Here is a 12,825-nt window from a genome sequence, read left to right as displayed (position 1 = left end):
AGAGGAGTAAAAACGAGTAAAAACCCTAACATCAAACACTAAAATAAAAAACATTGTACAAATGCTCATATCCTCTCAATAACATAAATTCGTGAACGTGCAGAAAATCATGAGGTCCTTGGGTCATGTCGCCCACCAGGTCCGGCTGCTCAGAGTTCAGCACCTTCATTCCCTCAAAATCATGATCACCTGCATCACACACGCCTAGTGAGTCTAAAGACTAAACACACCTGTACCGTGATAAAAAAATTCATATACGTAACAAGCAGCAGTGAAAAATATCGTAATCAACATACATTTCATGTCTGCAGTAAAATCATATGCATAATTGTGACCTGTCAAAACATGATAATAATCATAGCATGTATCATCGTATCAACATATACGTGTTCATTTTCTTAATTTGAATTATGTTCGTCAGCTGTGACTTTCGTATTATCATGTCATTCGATGGATCCATCTACGTGTAATTGAGGTACTCGGCGGCGGAGGCATCAGCGACAACATTATCCGTCCACTGAGCCCCAACCTTTCGTGTCATTATGTCATCGTGTCATCATGTCATTGTATTAGTCACAATCCACTCTCATCCCTCAAAACAAGTCATCATATTCACCACTTAAATAAAAGCATGCATATACATAATTTTTCCTTTAAATCAAGTACGCAACGTATTTATCGTAATTCCATAAAAACAATGACCATGATGCATAAACATTTAAAAACATGATAAAATTGTGCTCAGAGCGCTGCCAGGACCAAAATCTCACCCCGGGTGCAAAATGACCATTTTGCTCCTAGAAACCCAAAATTTACCGTTTTACTTCTGGACCTCTAAAATTGACCCGAAACTTGCCAAACTCCTTAAAACATCCCAAAAACATATTTAAAAGCATGCTTAGATGCAAACTCGAGCCCAATATCAAACTTAACATATTCGTTTTAAAACTTGGACCGGAGTCTCGGTTATAACCCGAATCGACTCGAAACCTAACCAAATTTATCCCAACTTTTTACCATATCTTATAAACACTTAAAAGATACTAACAACCCCAAAACTGAGCTCTTAAACACCTGAACCCTCTTGGAACAGCTGCTGGAAAAATCCAGCAAGCCACCAACCTAAAGTTTGTGCACCCACTCGCGCTATTCACCAACCTAGACCGCACCACCTACGACCAGCCATGACTCAGCCACCCTAAGGCCACTCTAGGACCTTACTGGACCCCATGAAGTCACGGCTACCCGCCCATGCAAGGAGCACAGCCCGCACGATCGAAGTTCACTTCAAGAGCCCAACGCGACCAACCCCCTACCCCAAGCTCGATCGGCTTCGTGGCTTGACCCAGCAATGGCCGAGCCCTCTTGGGCCGTGGTTCAGACCCACCAGGGTCTGGTACATGGCTTGGGTTGGCCCCTGCAACGCTGGTCCCTGCCACTCCACCGATCTACCCACGTACGAGCTGAAACACCAAGAACCGTGACCAACACTTACTCAACGCTGCATGGTCTCACTTCCAGCCTACAAACCCTCTCCTTCTCAGTGATAACAGACCCCAAACACACCATACGGCAGTCCCTTGAACAATCAGAAGAAAAACCGTGAGTGGAATAAAAAGACATGCTTAAACTTGAACAAAAATTGAAGTCTTCTCACGCTGTGTGCTGGATCGAGAGATTGCATGCACAAATACATACACAACAGTCATATAGCATGTGAATGATGCAGAAAAAATGGTACAAAGCGTGACTTCGTGCTAGAGACACGAGGAGATCGAAGAACGAGTGCCGGAAGAATTCCTTTTGAAAGAACAAGCTGTGGTCGAAGCATCCTTGGTCAAGTCTTGCTGAAAACCGAGGGGATGAGAGTGGAGGGGGAGGGTTTCGGCTGCTACTAGATTAGGTTTAGGTTAAATGAGGTTTAGGTACTAATTAAATAGAATAACAAATAGCTAATGGGGCCTAAATTTCTTAATTAAAAGTTTAAAAAGAGTTTTAAGCCCAATAAGCTTAAAAGTAGGCCCATTAAGTCTAAACATACTCTCGGAAAATATTTTGTGTTGGCAAGTTTTCAAAAATATTAGTCGAACCCTCAAAAAGTACCACGATTCGATAAAATTTACGTACCGCTGAAAAATATGCTCTAGCGTGTAAAAATACCCAACAAAGACCATTTCTTGAAAAATACCTTTAAAACATCTTATATAATTAATAAAAATTAATCAAATAATAAAAATAATTTTCCTGATGATTCTCCTGTCTCCGTTCCTCGTTCGGGTGCGAAATGCATCTAGAAACCCTAATGCATGAACTTTTAAAATTTCATGAAATAAATTCTTCCATGTAATAATTATGCATAAAATGCATAAAAATAATAAAACACATAATTTAAATAAAAATCCTAGATTGCATGCATTGAGGTTACGTGAATTAAATTCGTAGACCTTACAACTCTCCTTAAATAAAATTTCGTCCTCGAAATTCAAAATGTACCAAATAACTCCGGGTAGCGACTCCTCATCTAGGGGTATCAAAATGCGACACGATCCGTCAACCCGACACGACCCAACACGAAAAAAATCAGGTTCGGGTTGGGGTTTTTCGGGTTCGGGTTGGGTGGATTCGGGTTAGTGCCATGTTAGGCGGGTTTCGGGTTGGGTCGCGGGTTGACCCGCGAACTTTTTTTTTGAAAATATTACCTATATTTTTATATATTGTATGTTTGAACAAAATTTATTTTATATTTATATGATAAATTTTTCATCATTTAATATTTATTTTACATATTTTTTTTTTTTAACAATTTTTTATTTGATTTAGTAAATATACTTTTAATTTTCTATGATTAAAATTTCAAATTTAAATCGAAAATTTTGTTATTATGTGTTTAAATTAAAATAATATTATTATTTTTTATTTTTTTGAATTTTTTTCATTAATTTTTTTTAAAAAATTTAAAATAAATAAATAAAATTCGGGTTAGGCGGGTTAGACGGGTTGAGTCGGGTTATACGCGTTCGTGTTCGGGTTGGGGGCTTTCGGGTTGCTTCGGGTTCGGGTTGAAAAAAAAATAAAAAAAATTTCGCGGGTTGACCCGAAACCCGACCCGACCCGACCCAACCCACCCCACCCCACCCCACCCTACCCAATTGACACCCCTATCCTCATCTCGATCTCGGCTTCAATCTCCCACGTGGCCTTCTCCTCAGAATGATTCAGCCACTTGACATTGACCATCTGGATCACTTTGTTCTGGAGCCTCTTCTCCTGCCTGTCCAGTATCTGAGTGGGTTTTCCCTCGAATGACAGGTGCGCTGTCAGCTGAAGCGGCTCATAGTTAAGCACATGCGAAGGATTCGACATTTAATTTCGCAGCATAGAGACGTGGAACACGTTATGAACTCCCGCCAGATACGGAGGTAAAGCAACTCTGTATGCAAGTGTCCCAACTCTCTCTAGGATCTCGAATGGTCCGGTGAATCTAGGGCTGAGCTTGCCCTTTTTCCCGAACCTCATCACACCCTTCATCGGTGCGACCTTCACAAAGATATGATCCCCTACTACGAAATCAAGATCTCGCCGCCTCTAATTAGCATAACTCTTCCGACGGCTCTGAGCAGTCTTCATCCGATCCCGAATCCTGGCCACTTATTCCGCTGTCTGTCTGAAAATATCCGGACCCAACTCTGCTCGCTCTCCCACCTCATCCCAATAAACTGGCGACCTACACTTTCTCCCGTACAGTGCCTCGTATGGAGCCATACCTAATGATGCCTGATAACGGTTGTTGAATGTGAACTTCACAAGATGTAACTTTGGCTCCCAGCTGCCCTGGAAGTCGATCATGCATGCTCGGAGTAGTTCCTCAAGAATCTGAATCACCCTCTTTGGCTAACCGTCTGTCTGAGGATGAAAAGTTGTACTAAACGGTAGCTTCGTACCTAACGCCTGATGGAGACTCTTCTAGAATGCAGACATGAACCTCGGATCCCTGTCTGACACGATGGACACTAGAATCCCATGCATTCTGACTATCTCTCTGATGTACAGCTCTGTGTACTGAATCATGGTGAATTTCTTCCTGATCGGTAGCAAATGAGCTGATTTAGTGAGACGATGAACAATCACCCAGATGGCATTGAATCCTCCAGTAGTCCTCGGAAGACCTGTCACAAAATCCATGGTAATATTCTCCCATTTCCACTCGAGAATAGGGAGTGGTCTCAGCTTCCCTGCAGGTCTCTGATACTCTGCCTGAACCTGCTCAAGTCAAACACTCGGAGAAGAATCGCAGAATATCTCGCTTCATGCCCGGCCACCAATAGAGCGTCTGTAGATCGTTATACATCTTCGTACTCCTTGGATGGATGGAGTACGGGGTGCTGTGGGCCTCGCTCAAGATATCTGCTCGAAAGAAATCACTTTCAGGAACCCATAGGCGGTTCCTATATCTGACTATGCCGTCCACAACTGTATACAGTCTCTGGCCTTTGGTCTCGTCTCTCTGTCTCAACTTCTGCAATCGCTCATCAGAAGTCTGTCCTGTCCGGATTCTGTCTCTCAGGGTCGTCTGTACTGTCAGAGTAGCAAGATTCGGGGCCTCGCCCCTGGCATAAACTGCAAGCTCAAATCTCTGAATCTCAGCCTGTAGCGGTCTCTGCACTGACAGATGAGCAATCACTATGTGCTTCCTGCTCAGAACGTCTGCAACTACATTAACCTAACCCAGATAGTAGCTAATGTTTCAATCATAATCTTTCACCATCTCAAGCCATCTCCTCTGTCGCATATTCAGTTCCTTCTGTGTGAAGAAGTACTTTATGCTCTTATGATCTATAAAAATCCTGCACTTCTCCCCATACAATAGTGTCTCCAGATCTTCATGGCGAATACCACTATTGCTAGCTTGAGGTCATGATTCGAATGATTCTTCTCATGAGCTTTCAGCTGTCTGGACGCGTATGCTATCACTCTGTCCTGCTGCATCAGAACCACGCCCAAACCAAGCTTCGATGCATCCGTATAGATCACAAACTCTCCCTGCCCTGATGGCATAGCTAGTGCTGGTGCAGTGGTCAATGCTAGCTTCAGTCTGTCAAAGCTCTCCTGACACTCAGTCCCCAGATAAACTTGGCATTTTTCTTTGTCGAGGCGGTCATAGGCACCACAATAGAAGAGAAGCCCTGGATGAACTTCCTGTAATAGCCTACCAATCTCAAGAAACTACGGATCTCTGTCACGCTCTTAAGAGCTAGCCAATCTCTGACTGCCTCCACTTTGCTGGGGTCGACCTCCATGCCATCTTGAGATACAATGTGGCCCAAAAATGCCACCATGTCAAGCCAGAACTCACATTTGCTGAACTTGGCATACGGTCGTCTATCCTGTAGAATCTGCAATACTGTCCTCAGATGCTGACTGTGCTCGTCCCTGCTCTTCGAATAGATCAGGATATCGTAAATGAAAACTATGAAGAACTGATCCAAAAACGACTGAAATACACGCGATTCATGAGGTCCAGGAAAATCGCTGGCGCGTTCGTCAGACCGAAAGGCATCACCAAAAACTCACAGTGCCTGTATCGTGTCTGGAAGGCTGTCTTATGCACATCAGACTCTCTCACCTTAAGTTGATGATACCCAGATCGGAGGTCTATCTTGGAGAACAATGATGCTCCCTGAAGCTGATCAAACAAGTCATCGATCCTCGGCAACGTATACATATTCTAAACTGTGACTCTGTTCAGCTCTCTGTAATCGATGCACAGTCACATGTTGTCGTCCTTCTTCTTGACAAAAAGAACTGGTGCGCCCTAAGGAGAGAAACTAGTGCGAATGAAACCCTTATCTAATAGATCCTAAATCTGATCTTTGAGCTCCTTCATCTCCGCAGGCTAAATCGGTAGGGTGCCTTAGATATTGGCATTGTCCCTCGCATGAGCTCAATCGAAAAGTCCACCTCTCTGTCTGGTGGGATGCCTGCAACATCGTCGGGGAAAACACCGGAGAACTCCCAGATTACATCAACGTCCTCCAACCTATGACTTACTGGCTCTGTCACTGATACGATGCTGGCTAAGAACGCCGACAGCCTCTCCTCATAAGCTTCCTCGCACACAAGCAGGAAATGACGTGCGGGAATTGCTGGTGTCTGGCTGTCTCAAAAAACAAATGGCTTTCCACTGGGCGGTCTAACAGAAACTGACCTCTGTCGAAAATCTATGACTGCTCGATGAGCAGATAGCCAGTCCATGCCCAAGATGATGTCGAACTCCGGCAACGGTAACACTATCAAATATGCGTGCACCATATACTTCTGTAATCGAAGCTCCAATCCCTTCACTATTTGAGAAGTGAACATCTGGTCCCTGGATGGGATCGATACTCTGAAACCCAAATCCATCGTTGCATGTATGATTCCTAGTCACTTCACGAAAGATTCGGATATAAACGAGTGTATAGCCCCAGAATCTAGCAGTGCATGCATTGCTACACCTGAAATATATATCCTTCATGCGACAAAACATACCATCAAATCTAATAGAGTTGAATTTATGGAATTTCTTATCGGCAATTAATCCAAAATCCTCTAAAAATTCACTGCATTAACCGAAACATCGTTTCCCAAAATTCGAAATTGACCCTCAGAAAAATCAAAATTTCCAATTTAGCCCCTTAAAGTTCGAAAATTGTGCTTTAGTACTACCATTATTCAAAAATTACAACATGACCATATTCTCATTTTCGAATCCAAATCCAAAAAATTGATAAAATTTAGAAAATGTCACCAATAAATCCCCAAAATTACAAAAGTTTCGCAAAATAGTCCCAAAAATCTCGATTTTTCAATTAAGTCCCCCAAATTAACCGTTATTACAATTAAGCCCTAATATCTTCCCATAAAACAATTAAATTATAAATCTCAACTAGGTAGAACATGCATCCTAATTCTTCTAGGTTTTCAATCCCATAATTCAGTTCTCATAATAATCAAATCATCCAGTGAAATCAAAACAGTAAACATATAAAAACTTAAGTGTAAAGCTTACAGGTGATCAGAGTAGAATCTAGCTCCGCCTCAGCCTTCTTGGCATGCATCAAATATTCCATGCCGGTAGTGGGACCCTTGTTCTGAGGGCAATCTGCAGCTTTGTGCCCTCCTGTTTGAATACGAAGCATTTGTAGGTACCCCACATGCATTTGCCATAGTGATATTTGTTGCACTGTTTGCATGGTGGTCCTCCCTTCGGCCTAGGAGCCCAAGGTGCCTGAGGTGGCCGCTGCTGTCCTGGCCCCCTATGGTGTTCATGGGGCTTCTGTTGCGCCTGCGGTCTCGGTGGCCCAGTGTACTGCTTTTTCTGCGGCTGAGAACTGGACTCAGTCTGGTGCCGCTTCCTCTGCATCTCAAAATCTATTTCTCGGAGTGCCTGCTCCGCCTGGAAGGCACAGGAAGTGACCTCATTGTAGCCCGTCGGCCTCATCAACATCACATCCCGACGAAAGGTAGGTCTCAGTCCATCCATAAAGTGCCGCAGCTTCTGTCCGGCATCTCTTGCAATAAGAGGCATGAAGTGACAGCCCCGGTCAAACTTGCGGATAAACTCTGCCACAGATAAGTCCCTCTGGCGGAGACTCATAAACTCCCTCGTCACGCGGCCCCTGACATCAGCTGGGAAGAACTTGCCATAGAACATCTCCTTGAACATGTCCCAAGTGAGCTTAGTCAGGTCGACTGCATGGGCGGCTCCCTCCCACCATAGGGACATATCATCCCTCAGCATATAAACGGCGCACCTGACTCGGTCACCATCTGCTACTACTAAAATTGTAATTCACCCAAGTGTAGGTTGTCTGCAAGTAATATATTTCGTAAGTACGAGATCGATCCACATAGATGTTATTTTAAATTTAAATTTATTAATTTATAGATTACCAAATGCAAGAACGAAGTTTACAAATTATAAATTTTGTCAAGGCTCGAGGATTTATTTTTGGTTTATACAATATTTTTTAACTAAAATTAAAACAGAGGAAACCACCATAAATAATGGTTCCAAGAAAATTAAATATTTAAACACACACCTAATATAATATAGTTCTCACTATAGAAAATATCGAATTCACCGATATTTTATATATGGTACCTATGATTATATATATAATATAACTATATAAATATATAACTGCATAAAGTAAATATTAAATTAAATCATTATATTTCATTTAGAACAACCGGCAAAGCCACACTATTGCATAAATGAAATATATGATTTAATAAGTTAGTTGCGGGAAAGTAAAAGTTAGTTGCGATAAAGTAAATGTTAGATGCGGAAAGTAAAAGTTAGTTGCGATAAAGTAACTGTTAGATTGTTATATATTAGTATTAAATCATAATATTTCATTTAGAACAACCGGCAGAGCCACGCTATCGTCTAAATGAAATATATGATATAATTATATAAATATATATATATGTGTATAATATAACAATAATAATTGATGAAATATTTATTGTATCAAAATTAAACAACAAATCAAGATAACCACTTCAATGGTATCAAGCATTTGATGTAAATTGATAACAACAAATAATTCATTTTTATACCTACAATAAAAAGAAATTAGCAAAATGAAAAGAAATAAAGAAAGAATATACAAAATATAAACAATCTTANTCACCTCATTTGGTTAAATATTGAAATAGTTATGATTTTTTTACTATATGCTGGTCATGGTAAAAGTAAATTTGTCCCCCTTTTGATATTTTCACAATTTGATCATCTTAACAAACTTTTTAGGCAATCATGTCTTCTGCAAAATTGTAGATAATTTCTCAAGCATTCTAAACATGCTTCAATCACCTCCATTTGAATTTTTTAGCTTGAGTTATCATTATTTTACCAACACGTAGAAAACCTGAAAATAAAACATATTTAGTAAGACATTTAAATATAAACAAACAATACTAAAATAACATAATTTTATAATTTTAATGAAACTTAAATTTTAAAATATATGTTTTAACATATAATAAATTATTAATTTTAAGTTTCATCACCATCTTCCATCTGTAAGTAGTCAAAGTGTAGTTCCAGCGATCTAACCCATCCCTCTGCCAAGAAAGGGTCAGTGGTACCCCCGAACTCCTTCGGGCCGAGCCGTCTAAACTGCTCATAGATATCAGTCTGTGGTTGGGGCGTCTGCTGGGCCTGTTGGGCCTGCTCCATCAATCTAGCTATCCCCTCTAGTACTCAAGTAGCTAGGTCTCCTGGTGGTGGTGGTGGTGGCCCTCTGCCACCTCCAGGAATCTCATCCTGTCTCTCGGTACTGGGAGCACATTTGGGAGACATATCTGAATACAGTCCATTTTATAAATGTAACCCGCCATGCCATTAATCTAGTTTTTTTTAAAAAAACAATAAATCATTAAATCGTAAAAACAATTAAAAATGTACAGTAGATCATCATGTAGCGTAAATCATGTAAACATGTAGGTGATAACAAAAAATCATTTTAAACATTCAAAACATAAAAGCTTACAGACTTGAGGTTTGAAGACTGAGCTGCAGAGGCTGACGGTGGCACAACCCTATACAGGATCCTTGCTCTGATATCAACTGTGACGTCTACCGTTTTAAAAGTGCGGAAATATTTTTATTTTTTTTTTGTAAAGCTCATATTTTTAAATTAATCATTAAAATAAATTGCTTGCATTCAGTCCTACTAAAAATATCATTTAAAAATAATCATAAGTAATTACCAAAAAAAATATAGCGGAGTAAAAACGAGTAAAAACCCTAACATCAAACACTAAAATAAAAAACATCGTAAAAATGCTCATATCCTCTCAATAACATAAAATCGTGAACGTGCGGAAAATCATAAGGTCCTCGGGTCATGTTGCCCACCAGGTCCGCCGGCTCAGAGTTCAGCACCTCCAGTCCCCTCAAAATCATGATCACCTGCATCACACACGCTTAGTGAGTCTACAGACTCAACACACGTATACTGTGATAACAAATACATATACGTAATAAGCAGCAGTGAAAAATATCGTAATCAACATACATTTCATGTCTGCAGTAAAATCATATGCATAATCGTGACCTGTCAAAACATGATCATAATCATAGCATGTATCATCGTATCAACATATACGCGTTCATTTTCTTAATTTGAATTTCATTCGTCAGCTTTGACTTTCGTATTATCATGTCATTCGATGGATCCATCTACGTGTAACTGAGCTATCCGGCGGCGGAGGCATCAGCGACAGCATTACCCATCCATTGAGCCCCAACCTTTCGTGTCATCATGTCATCGTGTCATCGTATTGGTCACAACCAACTCTCATCCTTCAAAACAAGTCATCATATTCACCACATAAATAAAAGCATGCATATACATAATTTTTCCTTTAAACCAAGCATGCAACGTATTTATCGTAATTCCATAAAAATAATGACCATGATGCATAAACATTTAAAAACATGATACAATTGTGCTCAGGGCGCTGCCAGAACCAAAATCTCATCGCGGGTGCAAAATGATCATTTTGTCCCTGGAAACCCAAAATTTACTGTTTACCCCTGGACCTCTAAAATTGACCCGAAGCTTACCAAACACCTTAAAACATCCCAAAAACATATTTAAAAGCATGCGTAGACGTAAACTTGAGCCCAATATCAAACTTAACCGATTCGTTTTAAAACTTGGACCGGAGTCCCGGTTTCAACCCGAATCGACTTGAAACTTAACCAAATTTCTCCCAAATTTTTACCATATCTTATAAACACTTAAAAGGTCCTGACAACACCAAAACTGAGCTCTTAAACACTCGAACCCTACGGGAACAGCTGCTGGAAAAATCCAGCAAGCCACCAACCTAAAGCTTGTGCACCCACTCGCGCTATTCACCAACCTAGACCGCACCACCTACGACCAGCCATAACTCGACCACCCTAAGGCCACTCTAGGACCCTACTGGACCCCATGAAGTCACGGCTACTATAAAGGCCCGTATTTCGTATTCATAATTTTGCGGAATTATTAAAAATTTTCTAAATAAATAAATAACTTGCCCAATTTATAAAATAAACATGTAAATAATTTTAACTTTAAAATAACAGCGGAAGCAAATATTATTTTCAAACAACAATTTAAAAATAATCCAACGTATTAAAACTGAGTTTGAATAATAAAAGGTGCATAAATTAAATCATGAGGTCCTCGGGTTTACTACTGCTGCCACAAGATCGCTCACTGGTCTACGCCCTCCGTCTCGACCTCATCAGTACCTACAACAATCAAGTCTAGTGAGTCTAAAGACTCAACATGTATATATCGTGAATAACAAGTAAATATATCATAAAATCGCATGCAACGTAAAAATATAGTATCGTAAAGCGCATGGTGAAAATCGTATCATGAATAATTATAACTACGTGCATATCTGAAAATCATACGTAAAAGCTTTGCTCAATAGAGCTCTGTCATGTCATATCATAATTTTCTGGTAGAGATAATGTTTCTAAGCAAGTGGCCCATAACATAACGTAAGCGCCTGATCAGACTAAACCACAGTATACTGGGCGGTAGAGATCAATCACAGCCCTTGGACTGGATGTCCGTACCCATACATAATCATAACCGGTCGTAAGTCACCGGGTGGAGAGGTCCTCGGTTGCGCCTACCGACTTCCAAACCCATAAGCATAAGGTGGCCACAAGACATATAGCATATATCTCAAAAATAAACATTTTATATTTTTATGCACGTAATATAATTATAACCTTATTTTTACCGGATGAGTTGGATCGCTCCCAGGCTCGCTGCGACTTAGTTCTAATATGTGACACATGTAAATAATTTTAACTTGACAAAAACTTAACAAATAAACCAAAAACGAGACGATTAGGACCTACAACTTGATTTTTATTCATGGCTTCGTACCAACCCGAACCAACATTAAACCGACGCTTAACCATGATTAAAAATACCCCAAAAATACTGAAAAACATGCATAAGAATTGCAAAACACGAAAATAGGTGAAAGGAATCCAAAAACATAAAACACTCTTCCGAGAGTCATTTTGGCACCTTTCACCGTAAATTCTCGTACGACCCCTAAACTCGACCAAATCACAAACGGCCAAAAACATGACTTTCCTAACTCATTAAGGTAGTGTCCAGTCCAAGGCCATGGGCTAAAAGCCAACCAAGAACTCAAACCACAACCAATACCGAAGCTCAAGTTGCTGTCAACAACCAGAAATATCAGCTTGTGTGTTTGTAGTGAAAATCCTGAAATAAATGACCATGGGCTTGAACCACCGTCCAATGACTCTTACTAACATCCTAAGGCATGTCTTGGACCATGGCTATGGGCTAAAAGCCAACCACAACCCAAGCAAACACCTAGGACCTAAACTATACTCACACAAATCAGAAACAGAATTTTCGAGTGATGCTTGTGTTGCTGTTTTAAAAAGCTGTTGGAACCATGAACCAAGCTTTGAAAAGATAGTTTGGTCACGTCCTAGACTTGATAAGGAAGGGTTCTAACCATGGCTACGGTCCTAGGACAGCCATGATTCGAACTCTCATCCCAAACAACCAAGAACAAAAAAAATCGTGACTCAATTCTGCAGCTTATGTAAAGTTTGCTGTCATTGCTTCATTCTTGAGTGTATGGACTAAACCAACTGACCCAACAACACCCTAACATACTCTAAATCATGCCTATAATCAGCTTTGAGAGCCTGGAACCGAAGCAACTACTGAAACCAACAAAATACAGCAGCCGTGAAGCACCATAAAAAAAAAA

The 12,825-nt window shown here is 40.4% G+C and overlaps 2 protein-coding genes across 2 annotated transcripts; both read right to left on the bottom strand.

Annotated features, from left to right (window-relative positions):
* Positions 1 to 4,264: 4,264 nt before the first annotated feature.
* LOC140989454 (uncharacterized) lies at positions 4,265 to 5,297 on the bottom strand. Its single transcript, XM_073458652.1, has 4 exons — positions 5,211 to 5,297; positions 4,894 to 5,106; positions 4,668 to 4,720; positions 4,265 to 4,607 (listed from the first exon to the last, which is right to left on the bottom strand). Exons 1-4 carry the CDS (start codon positions 5,295 to 5,297, stop codon positions 4,265 to 4,267), a joined length of 696 nt encoding a protein of 231 aa, XP_073314753.1.
* Positions 5,298 to 5,880: 583 nt separating this feature from the next.
* Positions 5,881 to 6,402, bottom strand: LOC140989453 (uncharacterized). Its single transcript, XM_073458651.1, has 2 exons — positions 6,206 to 6,402; positions 5,881 to 6,154 (listed from the first exon to the last, which is right to left on the bottom strand). The coding sequence occupies exons 1-2, from the start codon at positions 6,400 to 6,402 to the stop codon at positions 5,881 to 5,883; spliced, it is 471 nt and encodes a 156-aa protein (XP_073314752.1).
* Positions 6,403 to 12,825: the final 6,423 nt, after the last annotated feature.

The sequence above is a fragment of the Primulina huaijiensis genome, chromosome 12 (genome assembly GCF_012295235.1).
Source record: "Primulina huaijiensis isolate GDHJ02 chromosome 12, ASM1229523v2, whole genome shotgun sequence".
Lineage (NCBI taxonomy): Eukaryota > Viridiplantae > Streptophyta > Magnoliopsida > Lamiales > Gesneriaceae > Primulina > Primulina huaijiensis.
This window is presented reverse-complemented; position numbering and strand designations above follow the sequence as displayed.

Coding starts and splice junctions, on each gene's coding strand:
- LOC140989454 (XM_073458652.1), bottom strand. CDS start 5,297: ATGGAGGTCGACCCCAGCAAAGTGGAGGCAGTCAGAGATTGGCTAGCT. Junction 5,107..5,210: donor TCCGTAGTTTCTTGAGATTG/GTAGGCTATTAC, acceptor ACTGAGTGTCAG/GAGAGCTTTGACAGACTGAA. Junction 4,608..4,667: donor CACATAGTGATTGCTCATCT/GTCAGTGCAGAG, acceptor AGTTTATGCCAG/GGGCGAGGCCCCGAATCTTG.
- LOC140989453 (XM_073458651.1), bottom strand. CDS start 6,402: ATGGATTTGGGTTTCAGAGTATCGATCCCATCCAGGGACCAGATGTTC. Junction 6,155..6,205: donor GTCATAGATTTTCGACAGAG/GTCAGTTTCTGT, acceptor TTTTTGAGACAG/CCAGACACCAGCAATTCCCG.